We start from the raw sequence: 23865 nt of genomic DNA on the forward strand, positions 1-23865 counted from the left end.
ACTTTGGAAACTGTGTTTATAAAATGTGCTACATGAATAAAATGCATTGGGCTATTGTTAGACCTAAGTCTAGGTCTAGCGTTAAGGATGGGGCTACGATTAAGGTTAGGGTTAAAGCTCAGGCTAGGGTTAGAGCTAAGGCTAAGCTAGGGTTAGGCTTTGCATTATAGCCGTCATTAGGGTTTTGGATCGGGTTGGTGTGGAAGTTAAGAGGATCACTTTTGTTAGTGTTGGGATGGAGGCTCAGGGTAAGAATACGGGTTGGGGTCTGAATACGGATAGTTCCATTTTCCGAAAAGAAGATCTTGGATGGGTGTCGTAGTGTGGGCTACGTAGTGTGTTGGCATGGAAACGGTGTACGTGTATGTGTTTGACTACCAACCTCTGAGGCGTTGACTCTTCCCTCCTGGAAGGAACAGCTGGAGGGGTCGTGGGTGCATAAGTTGCGGTACTTGCACCAGTGGCAGCGGAAGGCGCTGTTCACACATGACAGACACCTGCGTGGACACACACAGAAACACACACACACACAGAGGGGGGGGGGTGAGAGTGGCAGAAAATTGGCCGTGACATCAGAGAGGAAATGATCCCAAGTGGACCCCTGCTGTCCTGTCCTGGTTCTTGGCTCAGGACCTGATAGCTTCAGGGCCAAGTCCTCCCTGCTTGCATCTTTATGCTGCTTTTTATGACAAGTAAAGGACGTCCCGTCAAGTGCGGCTGGGGGGGTGTCATATTTGGCAGCACCATCGTGATGAAAAACAGTAGACAAGTAATGGGAACAAATACGACACTGGCACAGCTTGGCCCATTACCATTAGAACTGGGGAAGGGGCGGGGGGGTTTTGTTGAGCATCACATCATGTAAATGATTCCAAGATCAGATGAGTAGCTAAATATATATTATTTATATATTGAAAAATGTTTATTTTTTACTTTAATATATTTAATTAATTCATTTTAATATTTTAACATTTCATTTTGTTGTATAATTTGTTAAGCCTTATTATTCTATTACACCTTTTACACCTCATTCAGCTCTATAAAAAGGCTTTGCTGCACATTTTTATAAACATTATAATTGTATGTGTATGTGTGGAATATGGGCTAATAACTATAAAAGCAATCTTCACTCACTAAATGTACTGCAAAAAAGGTCAGTAAGGATAATTCATAATGCCGCCTACAGAGAAATATGATCTCAGGGAAGAACTACATTTGAAACACTTATATGCTAGGACTACGTTAAAAAGCCATAGCATTTCAGTATGTGGAATCAAACTATGGAATGGATTGAGTAAGGACCTCAAACAATGCAAAACGATGAGCCAATTCAAGAAACAATACAAACAGTTGATGTTTGCTAAATACAAGGATGAAGAGTCTTCAACCAGTCATGATGTGCTATACATATCACTATATTGACAGTTACTATGGTACCCATTATGTCATTTGATGGTCATATCACCGTACATGTAACAGTTACTGATTGTAAAAGTACCAGATGGAGGGGTAGGATTTAATAAGCTTTGCTTCTTCCTACTCCTTTTGGACATGTGGAACTGTGAACTGATTATGGGATGCACTCAATTGTAATCTGATGCATGTTCAAATGAAATCAAACCATTACCATTTGTTTTTTGTATTATTATGTTTTAAATTAATTGATCCCCTCTGTTGCAAAGTGTATTTGCATACTCTAAGAGTACGTATATGCACACACTTTTCACCCCTAGGACCTATTTTGCCCCATTTGACTCCCATAAAACAATATAGCTTCAATTTACTACATACACTATTATAATCCTTTACCAAAAATATGGCTCTAATAATGTTAACAACTGCAGGTTGTAAACAGGTGTTCTATGCCTGATAGGTCTTATTTTCAGTTATTATGTCTGCTATATGGGTAATAGGAGTGTAAAAGTGACTATAGGGGTGCTATTTCATGTCCACAAGGCCCTAATAATGTTAAAAAACATATTTAGGAAGTCTAAATAGATGTTCTATGCTTGTTATATTTAGGGATGTCCGATAATTATCAGGCCAATATCATCATAAAAATGCGAATCGTACATTTCTAATATAATCCTTTACCAGAAGAATACCCCACAACACCTAAGAAATCTTAGACTCCTACGCCACCCACTTGACGCAGGACAGCGTGGTAAGAAGGCAGGCTTCACTACACACAACAAAGTCCAGAAGTGTCAGTCAGCTCCAGATGTATAGGAGCTGTAGGTTTGGCCATCATTGGCCAATAAGCTAACCTAGCGTGATGCTGCTGTTGAGTGGGAATGCAATGTTAGCATGCCACGTATGCCATCAATTACGTTGGTGTAGAGCTCCACTGTACATGTCAAACGTGGATCAAGTACATAACAGCTCCGCACTGCTCCTCCTGCACACATTTATGGGTGAAAAATACTACCTTTACTATAAGGCACTATGTGCTACCACGCACACGCAGGCACAAGTGACTGTGGAATGTTGCGGTATTGTTTTTAACAACTACACTCTCTGCTCTCCCGCCATGTGAAATATTCATGGGTGCAAAAAGCAAAAGGAGGGATCTCTGGCTGGGCACACGGATGCTAAATAATAAGGCCGACTAAACCCCCCACCCCCCCGGGCTAACACAATGTGCGCGAGTTGGCATCGGATAGTGTGAGAGGCGGTGCGTGGCCTTCTCCGTGTGTGTCAGTGTTGATGAGGGGAGCTGATGTGAGGGCTGGTAATTGCTTTTCTGTATGGCGTACAAAGATACAGCCAGCTATAGGGCGTAGAGCTATGAGCGTATGAGCGTATGAGCGTATGAGCGCATGAGCTGGATGTGATCTTCCTTTGATTCTGCATGAGAGACATTGTTTCGCCACACAAACGCTGCAATGTGATTATGGATTGGTGTGTACACGCTCGCATGGCCGCTCTCGCTTTAATGATACGTTCAATTTCTGCTTTGACGCTCAATACAGCACAACAGTCGAGCCATGCAAGCCACAGAGCCAATACAAAGAGCATGAATATTATCAGAAAAAATGTGTGAAATGTACAACAAATGCAGATTTGGACTGGTTTACCATACATTCATTCGTAAAATTGCACCGCCACAAATAATGTGGATAAAACATGTTCATTTATTTCTGCATAAGCAAGGAGGGCGGGCGCAGTAAGACAGTCATTCTACATTTTTTGGAAAGATCCTGAGCACTACGGAACAAAAATGACATATGTGCCGAACGATCCGAACAAGACATAGGGCAGTTTTGGACCTAAATAAATCTTCAGACGCCATCTGGCTTTTAAAAACAAAAGACAAACTCAAAGACCTGGTCTCCTTGTAGGCCATAGAACCGCCCGTTTAGACTTTGTCAGGGTGCATCAAGCATGGGACTTTGAAAGGTGGAAACAAGTTGGATTCTCCGATGAGAAGAAATGGAACCTTGACGGTCCAGATGGCTTCCAACATTCCTGGCATGACAAGGAGATCCACCTGATGTTTTCTATCATGTTTTCATCATGATGAGGGGTCCTTTTTCATTCGGTGGAACACCAGAGCTTCAGGTGGTGCAGGGTCATCAAACAATGGCCGGTGACGTGCGGATGTTGTGGAGGGCATCCCTCATGAGCGAGGGCCCTGGTCTGGGTGGTAACAGCTGGGTTCTTCAACAGGACGATGCTGCAGTTCGCAATGTTGGCTTGACCAAGGACTTCATGCAGAAGAACATCACTCTTTTGGACCATCCTGCATCTTCCCCTGATTTAATCCCATAGAGAACATTTGGGGATGGATGGCAAGGAAGTTTATAGAAATGGCCATCAGTTCCAGACAGTTGATGCCCTTGGCAAAGCCATCTTCACCACTTGGACCAATGTTCCCAATAGCCTCCTGGAAACACTGGCATCAAGCATGGCCAAGGAATAAGAACGCTGGAACTACTCATCACTGAGTCCTACTCATATTCTGACATATTCTGTTCTGCTTTGCAGTTGTTTTGTAATGTTTTGATGAGCTGATAAAGAGCCCATTCACCTGAATTGTTTTCAATAAATGGCTTTTTCACAGCCCCTTCTTGCTTTTGCATATTGTGGCTCTACTTTAAACCTCATTAAGGTCCAAATGTGCCAAAGGTCCATTCTAGCCATTTTTACACGGGCCTTTAATCAGGTCTCTATATGCAAACACTTCAGACCCTTCAATGAGAGTTTAAGTTGTAAAATAAATACATTTCAACATTGCAACAATAGTCAAGAAACTCAATGTTGACCAAAAAAAATAAGTAATATTTTTCTGTGGCAAAAATGCTTGGAATTGAATGAATAAACCCACAATTATAGCAAATAACAATACATGTTCAATTGTTCCATAGAGACATAAATGGGACAATTGGAGACCAGAAGATGAGAGAGTGAATAATAATTCCAGAAAATATAAATAAATAATAAGAAAAAATAATAAAGAATATTAATAAATAATAAAGAAAAAGAAAAAATAATAAAATCCCAATTTTTTCAAATTGTAGGATTAAAATTATGTTTTTAAAATGTAATTTATGTCAAAATTACAACAAAAAGTAATTACTGTAAAAGAAACAAATTTTCTGAAGCAAAAAAGCATCCAGTTGAATGAATAAAATCACAATTTTAACATTGAGACAAATGTGTCTATGTTAAAAGACACATTGTCAATAATAAGAGAAAGTTATATATTGGCCAGTTATAATATTGCAATTTTTAAATCCTATTTTTTCTAGATAAAAAGAACAAAACCATACTTTTAAAAATAAATACATGTAAAATTGCAACAAGAGCTGAGAATGTGGGAGATAGAGTGGTAGGATTAGACAAACTAGACTAAGATAAACTAACATAAGCTAAACTAAGATAATTGAAGCAAAGATAAGATAAGATAAGCTAAGATAAGATAAACTAAGCTAAAATAAGCTAAAGATAAGCTAAGATAAAGGTACTCACAGCTGATGGACGCTGCAGTTGTAAAACCTGACCTCGGTGCTGATGAGCATCTGACCCGTCTCCTTGGAATTGAGCCTCAGCTCCACGCCCGACCAATCTGAAGGAGAGGAGACAGAAAGACGTGATGACACAGCCAAGAGACCCGGGATCGATTTCCCACTTGGACATCTCTGTGTGAAGTTTGCATGTTTTCCCTGTGTGTGTGTGTGTGGGGGGCTTGGGTGTTTCTCTGTGTTTTTCTTCCTCCCCATTCCAAAAACATGTTAGCTTCATTGGCCACTCCAAATTGTCCATAGGTATGAATGTGGGAATGGTTGTTTGTCTATATGTGCCCTGTGATTGGCTGGCCACCAGTCCACAAACAGACAAAAGACAGTTGGGATAGGCTCCAGCATACCCCTGCGACCCTAGTGAGGATAAGTGGCATAAAAAACAGATGGATGGATGAATGTCTACTATATTGGATAATAGGAGTCTCAAAATGACTATGGGGTGTTATTGAGAGTGCTCTAATAATGTCATTTTAATAACTGTATTTAGTAGGTTGTAAACAGGTTTCCTATCCCTGATAGGTCTTATTATCTCTTATTATGTGTACTATATTCGGTAATACGAGTCTCAAGGTAATTGTAGGGGTGTTATTTCATGTATAGAGGGCTCTGATGATGTTTAAAAATGTATTTAGGCGGTACTAAACAGGTGTTCTATGCCTGATATGTCTTATTTTGTCTTACCATGTCTACTGTATTGGGAAATAGGAGCCTCATGGTAACTATAGGGGTGTTATTTAATGTCTAGAGGGCGCTAATAATGTTAATAACTGTATTTAGTAAGTCGTAAGCAGGTTTCCTATCCCTGGTAGGTCTTATTTTGTCTTACTATGCTTACTATATCGGGTAATAGGAGTGTTAAGGTAACTACAGGGGTGTTATTGCATGTCTAGAGGGCTCTAATAATAGCAAATGTTGTATTTAGAAGGTGGTAAACATGTTTTCTATGCCAGATATGTCTTATTTTATATATTGGGTACTAGGAGTGTAAGGGTGATGAATATTAAAAAAACAACAACAACTCAAAACGTGTTCCTACGCTGCTTCCAGCCTCTAGGTGGCATTTTTGCGTGCCGTCTGGTGAATGCTATAATTTGATGAGATGAGTCAGCTTTACAGATGTCACCTTATGTCTGTCATGGGCATCTGGGCTCAACGACAGCACCAGCAAAATACTTCTCACCAATCAACGAGGACATTACGGTGCGCGTGGAACAATAATACACCGGCAAAGCTCATGCCATGCTCTGTATTATTTGTAATATAGATGCAGCAACAAGATGTAAAAAAAAAAAAACAGTACTCAAATGTAATTTTGTGTTCATGCATTCAGCCGAGCAGCGTTCTGGCAGCTTGTCTGTTCTCAGTAAAACAGCCTCTCATCTATCAACACGGGAATACACACTCCATAAATACGGCATGATGTGTGTGTGTGTGTGTGTGTGCGCGCGCGGAGCAGCCTGCATTTGCGATGACATCCAATGTGTAGGAGGCTTGCGTGACCCACGATGCCCTGTTCTCTCCTCAGCACCTGTTGGGAATCAGGCTCCGGTTTCAAGTACGTTCCTTCTCCGCACTGGAAAACAACCCAACCTTGAGTTGTGCGGCCATTCTTTCGTTCCGAGGCCGGCCTCGTCAATTTAGGGTATGTTGACACCACAACAACCGAGTCCAGACGGGAATGTATCTTTTCGTTTTGGAAAAACAACCGATGACAGTCCGCAAGTGCCGATGCAGAACATGGTTTGTGCTGGCCTTGCACTCAAAAAAATAATTCAGAGTATCTTTTGACACCACTTGATTTAATACATAAGTGCAATGTAAAAAATGTAATTAATTGATTTAGATAAACTTTCCAAGTTGCTAACTTTATTTTTTTAAGTTATGTTCAAATAATAATGTTGGCTATTACATGAACTTAATTTAGCATGTCATATACACTCAAATTTTATTGTTGGTAAGCTTAAAACAAAATTCAAGTTGCCATGACTTAATAAAATTAGCTTGGTAACATAATTTTTCTCAACATTAACCTTTCCATTTTAAGTTCCATCTCCTACAAGACAAGACAGTGCAGGAGACTGAAACAACATTTCATGGTGAGTAAAATGTATTTCTAATTGTTCTACTGAAGTGATGGCTTTAAATTAGTCACAGTAGACTTTCATTGAGATAAGTCAAACTTAGCTTGTTTAAACATGTGACTGCTAGCTTGTATAGCACTGTTACCACATGTTAGTTGTATTCTTCCCCTGAGCTAGTTTAGCCGTGTAACTGCTACCTACAGCAACTGTTACCCAAGTGCCACAGACACATTTTTTCCAGAAAAAAATATATATTTTGTTCATTCACATGTGCAGCTGGACTTTCCCCCAAATGGTGGTCTGATGTTCTGAGAGGAATCAAAGTAGTAAGTACATTCTTTATCTTGTCTACCTGTTTAAATCTGGAGGTGGAAATTTATCATCATGTAAATGCAATGATGTAATACTGTACTTTAATCAGATTTACATTTGTTAAATGTGTCATTGTTTTGAAATATGGGTTGTGAGTGCAAACTTTGTAGATTTGAAACTTCTACACAAACTGGGTTGCTAAGACACTACAGGTTGCGTCATGGCCATGGTGGGGAACGTCTGCCATGCATTCACCAGCACTGTTTTTGTTCATTTAAAACATGGGGTAGCCTGAGATCCCATTTATCAAGAAATCACTCCCGTGAAGCTCAGCAAGGTGTCAGGTCAGAAACTCTTTCCTTCACTTGCCAGCTTTCATTCTTTTGCAGTTTGTCTCTTGCCATAACATTGGACGAGTTGTCTTTTGCTGTTATATATCTATGAAGACTTTGTATGTGGTTATTTTGAGCTGCTCACACAAACATACATAAGAATTACAAACTTTTGTCACAGAGGAGCAAATGTAAGATTGTTTTCTTACTTTCTTTTTGCAACGCTCGCGTTCAAAATAAAAATATGCAGCTAATTGCACAAAAGCAGTGGTTGAACTGTCTTTCTTGAAAGTACAAAAAATACTAAAAAGAAAAAATTAAGTATATACATATATATATATATATATATATATATATATATATATATATATATTAAGTTACTGCTACTTTAAAAGCTGTGTGCATTGTTATTATAATTAAGTAGACAACAAATTAAACTACTTTGAATAAAATGATGAAGTCAGTTGACTCAACATGTTTTTTTGAGTTACGAACGTAAAAACTCGTCCCTATGACAACAATTATTAAGTAAGCATTACTTAAAATAAGCTTTGAGTGAAGAGGAAAAGCTATTTCGTGCAATGCAATATTGTTTGTTGGTTCAAAGCAATTTCAAATTAAGTTGTCATAACTAAGAAAGACTAATGGAAACTGTTGCGTTGATTTTTTTTGTTGAGGCTAAACATTTTTTTTTTGAGTGTGTTTTCAGAGCCTAAAGTGGGTGGCGGATCCATTCTGGGTGGGTTTCCGAGAGAGAGGGAGAAACTAAATGAAAAGTCATATGCTGCTGATGGCTATTTGTGTTCATGAATATGTGTAATTAAAAACCCACATAAAATAAATACGTAAATGAAGGAATAAATCAATATAAAAATGTCTTCAATAAAAGTGTACACAAAAATGAAACATGACTTCAGCTTTGCTACTGAGTGACTTAGTGACATTCCCTCGGGGTGGGTCGTGGACAAGTCAAAATGTACTTTCCCCAAAAATCTAAAGAACACATATTTCATAAAAAAGTGGGGAAAAAATATGAAATAAACAACATTCATTAATGAGTTGAGTTATGATTCCAAGTAAAACCACTAAGTTTCACCTGAATACATTTTTGTGCATCTATTTTTTTGTGTCGTTTTATTGTACAGTATCTTTAATGGTTCTAAACTGGATGCTAACTAGTAGTAGAACATGTATTATGTATAATGGATGCTATGTCATCTGGTTGAAATGCTATTGAATCATTGAACAGAAATATGAATGAATCCTAGAATGATCTTTATTGCCATATTGATCTGAAGTGGGAATTATCAAAACTTGTTTACCCGTAAACCTTTTGGACCATATTAAATATTCATGCATGTTTTCTACCCTTTACAGATTTGTTTTTGCACAGCTTGGTTTTGTACCTGAAGCCAGTATTAGTTAGGAACCACCACTTACACTATGTACTATGTCCATTTAAGACATATAGTATATATAGTATATATACATAAGCACCACTTACACTATGTACTATGTCCATTTAAGACATATAGTATATATAGTATATATACATAAGCACCACTTACACAATGTACTATGTCCATTTAAGACATATAGTATATATACATAAGCACCACTTACACTATGTACTATGTCCATTTAAGACATATAGTATATATAGTATATATACATAAGCACCACTTACACTATGTACTACTATGTCCATTTAAGACATATAGTATATACATATAGTATATATACATCAGCGCCACTTACACAATGTACTATGTCCATTTAAGACATATAGTATATATACATAAGCACCACTTACACAATGTACTATGTCCATTTAAGACATATAGTATATATAGTATATATATATATAAGCACCACCTACACTATGTACTATGTCCAAGACATATAGTATATATATATGAATGAAGCGTAGACTGTTTCCTAAACTTTCAACCCTGCGGCTAATTTCTGTTCTAATCTGGTGACAACTCCTGCCAGGCCAGCAGAGGGTGCCCATGAGCTCCTCTCTGGCCTCCCCCACAGCCTTTGGCCAACGACCTGCTCTGCTGGGAATAAATGCATTATGGGATATAATTGTATATTTCTTAGCTGTCTTGGGGTGCTAAGGTGCTGCGTGATGATTTTAGCCTTCTATCTAAGGTGCCACCCTGAGGTATGAATGACCTGCCATTTCCGCACCTGTCAAATAAATATGTGTTTTTATGATGTAGACATATGCGCCTTCAGGTTATACATACGTAGTCATCTGGGTGCTGCTTAAACACTGGTGCATCTTATACATCGGAAATTACAGTATTTTGAATTTTCAGCTTCAAATCCCTATTTTCTCAAGTACAAAACTTTTGGCCCTGATGTAGCTCCATCATCCCCTTCTACATTTCCCTTCTCCACACTGGCGTCTGCCTGAGCCGGCAAGATGGATGTCTTAATAGAAGATTGTGGGGGTGTGGATGACATTTACCTGGGGGAGAACATTCATATTAGAGGCCCCGATGCCTCATTCCTCGGGGAGTTCTGGGCCAACAGAGCTGTCATTTACTCGCAGGATGGAGGATTAGCATCACACCCCCTCCCCTCATCTCTCACCCAAAACACACAAACACACACACACACACCATCTATTATTCAGCATGTTTGGCCATCTCGCCTCGCCCACAACACACACTTGATGGTCCAACAACAGCTGTTAGCGTTCATGGTGCTAGCTAGGTGTGCAAATCGATGTAATGAATGTCACCCACTGCCATGACAATGAGGACAAATCCAACGGGAAGGTTCACTATTCAAATAATTGTATTGCTATTCATGTGTGCCCACCCAAAACGTTTGGAGGTAAGACGACGTTGTGCCTCAAAAGTGGAGGAAATCCTGTGAGACTTTTCTTCGTGTGCATTTTAATGATTCATTCATTCAAGCGGGTTATGCACTTTCTTTGATCGGTGTGACGATAACCGTAGAACAGGAAATGGCCAAACACCAAAGTTTAGGTCACTACCGGTCCTATGTGCTCCTACGGTCAGTCTACGGCGTGCACTTGTATAGTTAGTGCAGCCTTCGTACGTTCAGATATTTGGTATGTCGTCTTTTGGCCACGAGCAAGTTGGTCGTGCATTGCCCATACGGCCAGAGTGCATCAATGTCACAAAAACAAGGGTACAAAAAGCTGCACGGCTTGAACTAAGCTAGGAATATTAATGTTACAAAAATTTTTAGCTCTTTGCCATTTTCATTTGGTAAAAGTAGCTTTGGTGAGTCCGAATCTAGCTAGGAGTACCTAGTCAAGTAGTCAACATTTATACTGCATGTACGTATGTCATCTCTATTGGTATCGGCCCATTTCACTCATGGATTATCGGGATCGGTATCGGAGGGGCTGGCGACGACTCATCCAAGAGGCCACAAAAGACCCCACAACAACACCCAGAGAACTGCAGGCCTCACTTGCCTCAGTTCATGACTCCCCCATAAGAAAGACAAAAACGTCCCAAGTCCAAAAGACCAAAACCACTGCTGGACAAAAAGAACATGGAGGCTGGTCTCAATTTTATCCGAAATCATCTGGATGATCCCCAAGACCTTTGGGGAAATACTCTGTAGTTTGAGCATACAAATGTTGGACTTTTTGGAAGGTGTGTGTCCCATTACATCTGTAAATAAATTCATGACTAACTCTATTAGTTGCCATAGCACCTATAAAAGCGAAGTGGGTGACAACTTCCTGTTCCCTCGACACTGATGTGTCTGTACATAGTTACATGCTTTTATTTGTATTATAAGTGGGAAACCTCACTACGCACACGTATGAGACTTAAGCATGTTAAAAGGTCATTTTAAGCTTCTACGATGGCCCCAGTTTCAAGGTTAACGGGGTCCCAAATAAATGAGCACGAGGCAGTATCCTTATATTGAGTGTATAAATCATCCATAATACACTTTAATATGCTGGCGTGGAGGAACGGCGTGCCCCGTTAGCAAATGTGCTTCCTGGTGTTTCAATAGCACATCATACATTTCTCACCAGGAGCCCGTCTCTCAGTGCCAGAACGCTAATACCCCACATTAACTTCCCCGTCATGTTAGCACCTTTGGCTCCGCAAACAACCCCATGCTTCTAATGTGCTCAGCCGAGGAATCGGACTCAGGCCTGCTCCCGTCTGATCCTCCATCACACGCTAATACGGCCGGGCCTCGCGTTGGGCACAGCTCTCTGCGACCAAACTGATGCCAGATCAGCGGGGAGCTCTGAAGATGATGATGCTGTGTGTGTGTGGGGGGGGGAGGGGACTGGAGAAGGGATGGTGCAAACCAGGAAAGACCAGAATAACCCACCTACCCTGACTTCTTCATAGCAATAAGGTGGAGTTGCAGCGTCAAGCAAGAAACGATTTGATTGACTGTTAATTTATTGAACATTTCAATATTTTATTGATGACTGGAAAAGCTGCCAATTTATTCAAAGTTTATTAAAAATCAAACAATTTGATTAAAATTTACATTTTTCTTTACATTCAAACGATGCGAGCTACAATTCTTTCTATTATAACTCCTTTAAATTTGACATTTTTTGGTTTAAAAAATAAACTACTTCATTGACCATTAATCACTTTTATTTGTGTATTTTAAAACATTTAATAAAAAATATGCCAACTATGTTATTGAATTCATTTTTTACATTTGTAATTAAGTATTAATAAATTTGTAATTAAGTAATTAATACATTTTTATTAAGTAATTAATGCATTTGTAATCAAGTAATTAATAAATTTGTAATTAAATAATTAATACATTTGTAATTAAGTAATTAAAAAGCTGTAATGAGCTTCAATGACTACTCAGTTATTCTATTTTCTGTCAATTCATGGAACTTTTTTTTGACATTTTGACTAAATAAGCTACCAATTACTTTGAATTTGAAAATGTTTCCTATTTCCAAAAAATGAGTAGGTGATTGAATGAATATATATACATACATATATATACATACGTATATATATATATACGTATATATATATATATATATATATATATATATATAGGGTGCATCAAATTTGGATGGGAAATTTTTAATTCATAATATCAATTTGGCTGGCATTCCATTTTTTTCATAAAAATGTCTTTTGCAAAGTTTTGAGGAAATCCATTGAGATTTAGGGGTGCCACCTCACACATAAACTTTTGTAAAATTTCGGAAAATGTGCAATTTCTAGTCTAATTGCCGAAACGTTGACCTGGAAATGTTGAGTACAATGAACTTGTATACAGCATCATTTTCTATAGTGTTATCAAAGGGGGCCCAGACCAAAGACCAAGCTGCGACTGCTAGTCTGAAAGAAACTAGTTGTTGAGGGCAGCATCTTAGGAGAGCTGGTGGGTTGTGCTGCACAGTGCCTAAAATAATGTGTATAGTGTATATCACATTATGTAGGACTACAGTACTACTCTCAATAAATATGAGGCATCAGCAATACTGTGTACTCTATATTACTGTTGTTGATGTTAGGCTTGCTCAGCTATTAGCTAACTGTAGCGAGCTAATGTTAGCTACAGTAGAGGCAATGAGCACTAAATACCTATAAATATGACTACAAATCATTCAAATTACAAAGACAAAACCTCAAATTTGGTAGTAATATGTAATAGGAGTTTAAATACCAACGAAAACACAACAATCACCTGAGAGTTCTTGAGCTGCAGTCTTTGCTGACCTCAAATCGCCATGGCGACCATTGAACTGTTCACCACTTTATTCCACAAAAACAGATGTATGGTGGCACCCCTAAATAATCATGTATTGGAAAAATATTTTGTATGTGTTGTGTCTACATATATTGGAACACTTTTAGTACCCAACCATATCAAAATTCATAATTGTGTTTTTTGATGCACCCTATATATATATATATATATATATATATATATATATATATATATATATATATATATATATATATATATATATATATATATATATATATATACGTATATATATATATTTTTTTTTTAAATGTAAAAAAAAACTGAGCGCTATTTAGTAGAGGTGTACGCGTGTACCTGCAGTACCTTGGTCGGTCGGGATGAGGGGGACGTCCTTGGCGGCGGGGGACACGCACAGTATCTGATTGCCGTTCACCTGGCCGTCCACCTCCGTCAAGTTTCCAAAGGAGCAGGTAATTCCCGCTGAAAGGTCCGGAACGTCGCTGACCTTCACCAGCAGCTGCACATGGAACAAAAGAGGTGTTGTCTTTTTTCATTCACATAATAAATTATATTTTCTCCTTTGAAATTGTTCATCAATACAATCAATTGCTAGACGGCTAGCATCTACAGTGCATGTGCCGCTAGAGATACTTGTAAAAGCTAGCCAGGGCCATGCAGGAAAGTCATCGTCATTCCAGAAAGTGGCGCTCCGAGGTTTTCCATGGGGCAGCGCCTACTGTACGCTGTACATTATGTATGCTAAAACGCCAGCATTTGCACATATGCAGATGCTGGCGTTTGATGTCGTTCTCAGGAGAGCTGGCGACACCGCCACACTGCCGTGCTCAGCTGCTGCCTATAAATAAGCCAATATATATTTATGTTTATAAATAAACGCCGCAGGCGTGCGTCGTGCCATCGTGCACTCTCGCCACGAGAGGCCGTGGATAATTATCGGCGTGTCATTTCGCTGTCGTCTTGGTGCTTTTACGGCGCTTCTATTTGGGCCAAGGCGCTGTTTGAAGTTTCTCTTTGTGTTTTTCATCTGCCTGTGAACTAAACACTGGCGGGCTGCTGGGACCCGCCAGGCAGCCGAGCAGCTTAACTGTCGGCCTTTCAAGAGACGCCGCGTGTCCCCGCCTTACCTCGTTAGCGACATGATCTTGACGACCACATGGGATTGGAACGTCGTTGAGGTTAAGTTGCGTCGCCGCGAGGCCTCGAGGCAAACGGGACGGTCGAAGGGAGAAAAGCAGCTTGTTGTTAACAATAATTATCGGCCTGGTATCAGCATACAAATACAAAAGATATCGGTTGAAATCGCTATCACATTTTTTCCTATTCATGAAAACGATATAAAAACAATGCTGCATACCATACATACATGTTCATTCCACCACAGGAGATACACTTGAAATGTTGGTGTCCGTATCAGCCGATATTGGTATTGGAAAATAAGAGTTCGGCATATTGGTTTTCATCAAAAAAGCCAATATCGGACATACCTAAACAATAAATGAGCTATTGTATTAACTGTCAATTCATTCGATTTTATTCATTTGTTTACATTTTCACTAAAATTGTAAGCCATTCCATTGACGGTAATTCATTTTATTTCAATGTTCTGTACATTTTCAAACATTTGTAAGCTATTTTATTTGACATTGTAAAGTATTTAGTTAAAAGGCTATGTAGTTATGGCGTGTGATTTGAATGTCCCGTGTTTGAACGTAGAGGCGTTCTGCTGAGAGCTGTTCACCACTTTTGGTTGTTATTTCAACAAGACCGCTGCTGTTTAATCACGGAAACTGAATGACATTTTTGTTGCAGCGTGTTTACTTCCATCTAAAACGAAGCGATCAAGGACATTTTTACTTTCGACGCCCCTCCTTATTCATGGTGTTTACTTTGGCAGAGAGATGCTTGATTACAGCAGTTGCTGTAATCAACGCCTTTTGTCCGACCTGGAATCCCTGAGTAACCTCTCCTGCTAATTAGCCTCCTTGTGGCGGGGGGGGCGGGGGGGTCCGTATCGCTGATAAACACTCCAAACTTGACACCTAACAGTAAGATCGTCTCCCGAGTGTCACGTCTTTTTGCTTCGTCCTTGTTGCGAGAGCTTTTCAGAAGCAGGCGGCTTAATTGGCGTGAGGTGTAATAAAGGTGATTGGATTGTTTCCTCTGTGTTTTATTGCTCCGAGGTAGGAGGAGTCGGCGTTGTCATGGAGATAGCCAACCGGCCCCGTGGAATTTAACAAGTGTGGGCTTGTGGAAAAGACACATCGAGGGCAGTATTGACCAAAGAAACCAGCGCAAAATGTGAGCTTTCATGTACAGTGGGCAAGAAGCACAAATAAACACAAATAAACAAGAGCATTACTCCCTAAGAGGCGAGGTAAGGTTCACCTGTCTTACTAATGTATGTGAAATAAACAGCCTGGCTATTCAAATGACACTAGCGCTTCAATTCACGTCTAAAAGCCAACTAGTTTCAGGCTTAACAGCTCGAAGGCCTTTTCGACACACACACTCACATAGCAGAATCAGAGTTGGGCAACACCTAGATATGACTCACAGAACAACACTGGGACGAGAGACAGGTGCATTGTTCTCTCTCAAGCTTAACCCTCTGGGGTGCCGGGGACTTTTCTTTACCTTTCAGGTAGGTCTTTGCTCAGAAATTTGGTTGCTACTCCATATGGAATTATTTATGGTTTTCGCAAGAAGGCTTTTTTTCGTGAAACATTTTCATCCATTCATCCATCCATCCATCCATTTATCATCCATCCATCCATCCATCCATCCATTCATCCATCCATCCAGTCATCCATCCATCCATTCATCCATCCAGTCATCCATCCATTTATCCATCCATCAATTCATCCATCCATCCATTTATCATCCATCCATCCATTGATTCATCCATCCATCCATTTATCCATCCATCAATTCATCCATCCATCCATCCATTTATCCATCCATCGATTCTTCCATCCATCCATCAATTCATCCATCCATCCATTTATCCATCTATCCATTCATCCATCCATCCATCAATTCATCCATCCATCCATCAATTCATCAATTCATCCATCCGACCATCCATCCATCCATCCATCCATCCATCCATCCATCCATCCATCCATCCATCCATCCATCCATCCATCCATCCATCCATCAACCATCATCCATCCATCCAGCCATTCATCCATCAATCCATCTTCTACTGCTTACCCGAGGTCGGGTCGCGGGGGCAGCCGCCCAAGCAGGGATGGCCAGCATCCCCAGAACAGGGGTTATAAATGCTATAAATGTCTATGTATAAAAATACCAACATTTTCCGTGCCACCAAAATGCATTTTTTCAAGAAGACCCCAAAGTGAATGAATTCAAAGGCGCTGTCTTTTGTATTTTCTACATTGTATCCACGGAGCTTCAGCGTAGGCTCACACATGTTGGCCCCAAAGTTTGCTGTCCTCTGCTGCACTTGGGCAACTTTTAACACCCACTCATCCTCCCACACAAACATCTTGGCAACCATATTGACTTCTAAGTACCACGCAGGCTAGTGAGCAAGCGTATGGGCGCTGAAACGCCAACACAATGCTCTTATGAAGCCTTCCTGTCTCATGTTTATGCATCACACACAATCAAGACCAGAGTTATTGTGGTGTGTGCGCTTCCACGTGGGCGGACGGTATGTAGATGAGACTTTTCATTGATGCCTTTTCATTTGTCATTACTCGGGTGTGCAAACTTACCGGCACGCTGGGCTCGGACACAGCGATGCTATCCGGGTGCACAGTGGCCTTCACACACTGGTCCAAGGAGGCGGCGAAGCGGTACGCCTCGTTGGCGCGCTCGCAGCGGTTCCTCTGGGAGCATCTGGAGAGAAGACAGCCATTTTGAATGATGTTCTAAGAGTCATGTGTCTCGAGAGCACCAAACGTGACAACTCCTTCAGTGGGGAAGGGCTTGAAATTGGGACTTTTCATGACATCATGCAGGAAAATGATACCGCCTCTGAACCGCCTGCCTACTGGATACACCCATTGGTGTATTAAAAGAACACACAGGCTTCACTACACGTTCGATATATTGGTACCGATTTGGCACTGTTTGATGCCCATAAGAAGAGCATAATTTTGATAGAATGCAATCCAGACATATTATCATGCTTTACTTATGAGTACTCAGGAATATTCACACCTCACTTCTACTGCAAGGTGTACAGAGTAGGAAATCTGCCCACCCCTTTTACCCCTGGGACCAATTTGATGCCATTTGACTCCCATAAGAAGCACATCTTTTTATATACTGCGATCCCGATGTATTATCATGCTTTACTTATGAGTACTCATGAATATGTCATTGATCTAAGTCGGCTACACCCACAACTTTGGGGAGAAAATCAGGTTTTGCTACTGAGTTAGGCTAATTGTGTGAGACTTATTCATTCATTCATTTTCGACCGCTTATCCTCACGAGGGTCGCAGGGGTGCTGGAGCCTATCCCAGCGGTCTTGGGGGTAGAGGTGGGGTACACCCTGGACTGGTGGCCAGCCAATCACAGGGTACATATAGACAAACAACCATTCATACCTATGGACAATTTGGAGTGGCCAATTAACCTAGCATGTTTTTGGAATGGGGGAGGAAAAAAAGAAAAACGAAATAAATAAATAAAAATAAAATAAACACATAAAATTTTCAAGGCGCATAAGACACAAGACATTTGACCAGGATTAGTTGAGTTTATCATCATTTTTCAATTCAAAGATCCTCTCCATTGCAAGATGTATAGAATGGTACATTTGCATACCTCTCCAGACTTTCCACCCCAGGACTAATTTGGTACCATTTGGCTCCCATAAGAAGCACATATTTCTCATATGATATCATATTTCTGATCTCCTCTCCTTTATCTTCCCTGCTTTGCTTCTCGCATCTCCTTCCGTCCGGTCTTATACTTCCAAGAGCCTCCTCCCTCCGCATTGCTGCCAAATGGCAATCATGGAATCGATTGACTGGTCTCGCCACGCCATTGACAAAATCGAGAAGCTCGGGTTCAGGGGAACCTGTCTGCCCTGAGGGAACATCCACTGCTGGTCACGTGACAATGAGTTCAAGGAAGTGGAGGGTCATGGGCCTGGCTAGTCTGTCCATTGAGAACATGGAAGATATCTACCTATTGGGAACCGTGATAACAGGTCTGCTGCTGATTGGACGAGGCACTGCTCTGGACTATAACATAATTCAGATGGCAGAGACAGTAGTCAGACATCAGTAAGTTTGATCATTGTGTTCCTATAGGGCAACAGGCCACCTGTTATTTTGAGAGTGTTGATGTGTGTCATGTTTCTTGACAAAGTGACATCACCCCCTACTGGCCTGGCATGCACATGGTACCCCTTTCTGCAGCTCTGTGTGAACTCCTCATCCGTGTACACTGTTATTTTGCCACACAGCGAGTGCAAGCGACACACCGTTCCCGGCTGATGGCGACGTCAACGCCCCCACGACGTGGCGACCATCCGCCACGTCGCTCATTAAAACTCCTCTTTGCCGCCTCCTCTTCCCTATTAAATGTGTCTTCCCTCCTCATTCCCAGCCAGCCAGCAGAGTGTCTGAGTGCCTTGTTGGTTGGCTGGGTGTCTGGTCGCAGCGGCTCTAATTGGACTCCGACGGGTCAGCCTCCATCCAAGGTGCACTGGCTGATGGGCCGCGACTACAAGCTGCGTGCGGTGTCAGTCAGGCTGTATCATGCTGCTCAAGCACACACTCTCCTGCTGACTCCGAGCTACATCTCCATCCAACGCCTTTCAGCGCAATTATGTTGTCAGAACTTCAAGCAGCATTCAGTGCATGAGAAGACACACACACCGTACACTTAGATGCTCCCTGGGGTGTTTGGAGAGCAGCAAAGTGCAGAGTTAGTGTAGTCGTGTCGTAGTGGGAAGCCCCCCTGGGAAAGAGCTTCCTGTTTCCTCATTCATTCATTTCTAGTCATTTTCATGTACTATAGGGAGATGTATTGTTACTATCAATGTACCATTGTTACTACCTTCATGTACTGTAGCTTCTTTTTACTATCTTCTTACATTTCCTACTATCTATCTTGACATATCTGATACTACCATGACGTATCTTTGTTACTATCTTCATGTATCTTTAGTACTACTTTCATCATTATATACTTTATCATTCTGTTACTATCTTCATGTATCTATGTTACTATCTACGTACTGTATCTGTTACTATCTTCATGTATTTACGATATTACTATCTACGTACTGTATCTGTTACTATCTTCATGTATCTATGTTACTATCTCCGTACCGTATGTGTTACTATCTTCATGTATCGATGTTACTATCTACGTACTGTATCTGTTACTATCTTCATGTATCTATGTTACTATCTACGTACTGTATCTGTTACTATCTTCATGTATCTATGTTACTAAGTACTGTATCTGTTACTATCTTCATGTATCTACTACGTTACCATCTACGTACTGTATCTGTTACTATCTTCATATATCTATGTTACTATCTACGTACGGTATCTGTTACTATCTTCATATATCTATGTTACTAAGTACTGTATCTGTTACTATCTTAATGTATTTACTACGTTACTATCTACGTACTGTATCTGTTACTATCTTCATGTATCTTTGTTACTATCTACGTACTGTATCTGTTACTATCTCTATGTATCTACTACGTTACTATCTACATACTCTATCTGTTACTATATTCATGTATCTACTATGTTACTATCTACGTACTGTATCTGTTACTATCTTCATGTATCTATGTTACTATCTACGTATTGTATCTGTTACTATCTTCATGTATCTATTATGTTACTATCTACGTACTATCTTCATGTATCTACTATGTTACTATCTACGTACTGTATCTGTTACTATCTTCATGTATCTATGTTACTATCTCCGTACCGTATCTGTTACTATCCTCACATATCTATGATACTATCTCCGTACCGTATCTGTTACTATCTTCATGTATCTATGTTACTATCTTCACGTATCTATGATACTATCTCCGTACCGTATCTATATCTGTTCTGGAAAAATTGCCATACTATTGGCCCTGACATCCCCAACCTGACATTGTGCATGTCTTTCCATACAAGGTGTTGCTTGTGAATGCAACACTTATGGCTGCTGCTGCTTATTATGAGCACACTGAAAAAAAACGACCCAAAAGTAAAAGTCATTAACTGACAAATAGCTCAGCATTGATTTTCCCTGCAGTGAATTATGATTGTTTTTTAATAAAATGGAACTCAAAGTGCGACGAGAACGGAGGGTGGGTGAGCGGCGGGGGTGGGCGGGCAGAGGCAGGACGGCTGCTGTTGCCATGGTTTCGGGACGAGGCCATTATCTCTGTGTAGTCAGACACTGGCCGCCTTGCCTCCCTCATTAGCCAGGAGCACCGGCGAGTGTTGACGAGCGGCCCCGCCTTGCTCACCAAGACAAATACGTTGATTGTGGTACTTTGATTTGGCTCTTTGGTCCCCAAATAACATGTATTTATCTCTTGGGAATAACTTCCTCCCCATGAACATAGATTGTCTGCCCAGACTGACCAGACAAAGAGTGTGCAACAGCGTACAGCCAAGACCGACTAACTTGCCAGTCCTCGACCGGTCCACAGGATGACCCAAGCATTCAAACACGGTGCATTCCCACATGGAAAAGACTCTTTTTGGGGGAGGGCCTGAGCGCACGGCTAATCTAACCACAAGATGGTGCTTAGGAGGGATGTTTTTGTGTGACTGACGAGCGCTCAAGCAGAAGACGGCGACGCCGACGAGGTCCCTTTGAGATGCAATCAAAAGGCCGGCGGGCCGAAGAGTCATCAACCACTCTCATTCTCCTCCCGTCCTTCTCAACAAGTAGTGCAGCTGCCGCTAATTAAAGGAGCTGACATGAACGTAGCAAAGGAGAGAACACACTTAGCTACCTCGGTAGCAAAGATACCGTTCAATGAGGCACCAGTCAACATTAAGCGAGAAACAGGACGAAAAGGACTGCGGTGGTTGGCAGCTGTTAGCCTAGGGAGGGGTGCTTGATCAAAGCCAGGATGTTTATGTGCAAGGAAGCAAGCCGCTCTGCATGAGGAGATGATTCGAGAAGGAAGAGAACGTCTAAGGATGGGAAGATGACATGAGCGTAGCTTAGATGCTCGCTGTGATACGATGAGGCGTACTCAGATAATTTAGGAGAATCCACAGCGCGGGGGTGGTACAAGTGTGTGTGTGTGTGGGGAGGGGGTGATCACAGCTGTGGGTGGCAGCACGGCTGGCAAGAAGCGTCGTCTCCAGCATCTCCAGAGTGGGGCATGAAGGACCGAGCTCCGTGAAGTGTGCAGCTGCTTGACGATGACCGTGATTGGCTCATTGACTTGCTCTAGGGACATGCTGTTTGACTTAGGGACCCTCTTTTGTACCCTCCGAACCTAAAGAGGACTTTATATAATGTACATTGTATATTTTTCATCAAAATATTAGTCATGCTAACATGTTGTGTTGCTGCTGGATGCTAAGTGTATCCGAGTGACACTGGAAGTTTGTTTTCTTTTCCAAAAGATGAAGGTTTAAGACAAAAATGGACAAAGCAAGTGCAGAGAACAAGAGACAGATGGAAGGCCCCCCTCAAGTTCTTTCTTTGCAGTGATGGTTTCACTGTCGACTGCTAGGAAGGAACATCTTTAAAGGAAGCATTTGCTTTGAAAGTACAGTAAAAAGGCATTTTGAAAAAGGATGCTATTCTTCCAGTACACAGGAAAAAAAGACAAGGAGAACGACGTCAAAGTTGCCACAGGACAGAGTATGTCATGTCTTGTTTACATAATGTCTTCTTAACACTATTCCATGATAGCGACAAGCCTGTAAAGCATTATACATCTTAAATAAACATTTTTTTCATGGCTCAGCTTCTAAACTCGTAACTCATCCTTTGTACATTCAGTACATTCAAAAAGAAAAGGTATCCTCATTTGTCCAAAAGTAGTCATTGGTGGCGTCTCTCACAAAGTCTGCCATGCTTAGTAGCTGCAAACAGACACGATGCTGCTGATGTTGACAGAAGTAGCGTTACTTCCTGTCAAAGGGCCAGGAAAAAAGTTCTGGTCATGTTTAAAATGATCCAAATACGGCAAAATACTGTAAGTATCTCATGTGATCATGAATGTACCTGTTACTGCATAGTCATCGCATGTACTGTATATATGGTGGAAATAAGTGTTAGCTCCCTCATGCTAACTCTTTAGAACACACAGAAACGAGAAAGAAATGTGTATTTGTGATTTACATCAAGATTGGCCAAAAGTCCAAAATGTCTAATATGATTGAAAAGATTATTATTCTGCATGTGTACCTGTCCTGGCACACAGCAGCAAGGCCGGCCCCCCGCGATGAGGGCCAGCCCACAGCTGAGCAGCCGGGAGGGCACAATTCATTGAAAGGAATGAACTCCCCATCTCTCTGGCACATCTCTGTGAGGAAGAGTGCATCCAAGTTCCTGTTGGTGAAGAGCTCATTTGTGGACAAGGATATATTGGCGATGGAACATGTATTTAATAATCCCAAACGATCCCAAGGTGAGGACCTCATTGTGCTGGTGTCCACTGTCAGTCTCAACCACTTCCCATGGTGACGTGATTTCCAGTTGGATCGGCAGGCTAAATGTTGTCCTTTGATGTACGGAAGCGCAGGAGGGTTTTGACTATATGTGATCCCTTCCACTTTCTCATGCACTCCCAATCATTATCAGCGTTTACAGTATTTTATATTGTATGGTTGTCTCTATGCCTATCTTTCTTCGCATTTTGTCCTGCTAACATTAACTTTACAGATGCCACGTCTGCAAAGACCCACACATGCCGTTATCAGCCATAGTAAGGGCCATTTTATTTTGTTTACATTTTACCCTATCTTTGGTCCTTTTGCGTTTATTCACCAAAGTGTTACCATGAGTCCAAAAGGAGTTATTATCTCTTTCCATGCTGTAAAACGTCCACGTTGTCTCACACCTACACAAAAGCATACGATTAACAAGCAAACACGGAAGCTAATGTGCAGCTAAATTATCCCCGTGTGAAGGCGCACAGACAGTAACGAATACAACCCCACCCCACCCCAACCCCTCATACCTCCATCTTGCCACCTCTGCATGCCGAATTACCTTGTCACTAGGCAATTATTTGTCCTGTCCCAGCTTTTGGAGTGATGCAAATTACTTTAAGTGCACTTTGCAGGGGCCACCGTCACCATAATGATGATTGCAGCCCTGCCCGACAAATATTCAAAGCCTTTACCTTTTTAAAAAAAGGGGCTTTTTCCCCCCTCCTCCTATTTTGGGTGTGGG

At 41.0% G+C, this 23865-nt stretch overlaps 1 protein-coding gene across 8 annotated transcripts in view; it reads right to left on the reverse strand.

Moving 5' to 3' along the window:
• Window positions 1-23865, reverse strand: part of LOC131104841 (plexin-A2-like) — a 178669-nt gene that overhangs the window by 54188 nt on the left and 100616 nt on the right. For 4 of the 8 annotated variants that reach the window (XM_058052404.1, XM_058052405.1, XM_058052406.1 and 1 more), the window contains exons 6-9: window positions 17226-17349; window positions 13819-13981; window positions 4972-5068; window positions 383-497 (exon numbers count right to left, since the gene is read on the reverse strand). In XM_058052404.1, the coding sequence (XP_057908387.1) occupies window positions 383-497; window positions 4972-5068; window positions 13819-13981; window positions 17226-17349 (499 nt within the window). Of the gene's footprint in view, window positions 1-382; window positions 498-3210; window positions 3896-4971; window positions 5069-13818; window positions 13982-17225; window positions 17350-21705; window positions 22600-23865 lie in introns of those variants that run through there. The other 4 variants (XM_058052407.1, XM_058052409.1, XM_058052410.1 and 1 more) reach the window with 4 other exon arrangements.

Source organism: Doryrhamphus excisus, chromosome 16, assembly GCF_030265055.1.
Source record: "Doryrhamphus excisus isolate RoL2022-K1 chromosome 16, RoL_Dexc_1.0, whole genome shotgun sequence".
Lineage (NCBI taxonomy): Eukaryota > Metazoa > Chordata > Actinopteri > Syngnathiformes > Syngnathidae > Doryrhamphus > Doryrhamphus excisus.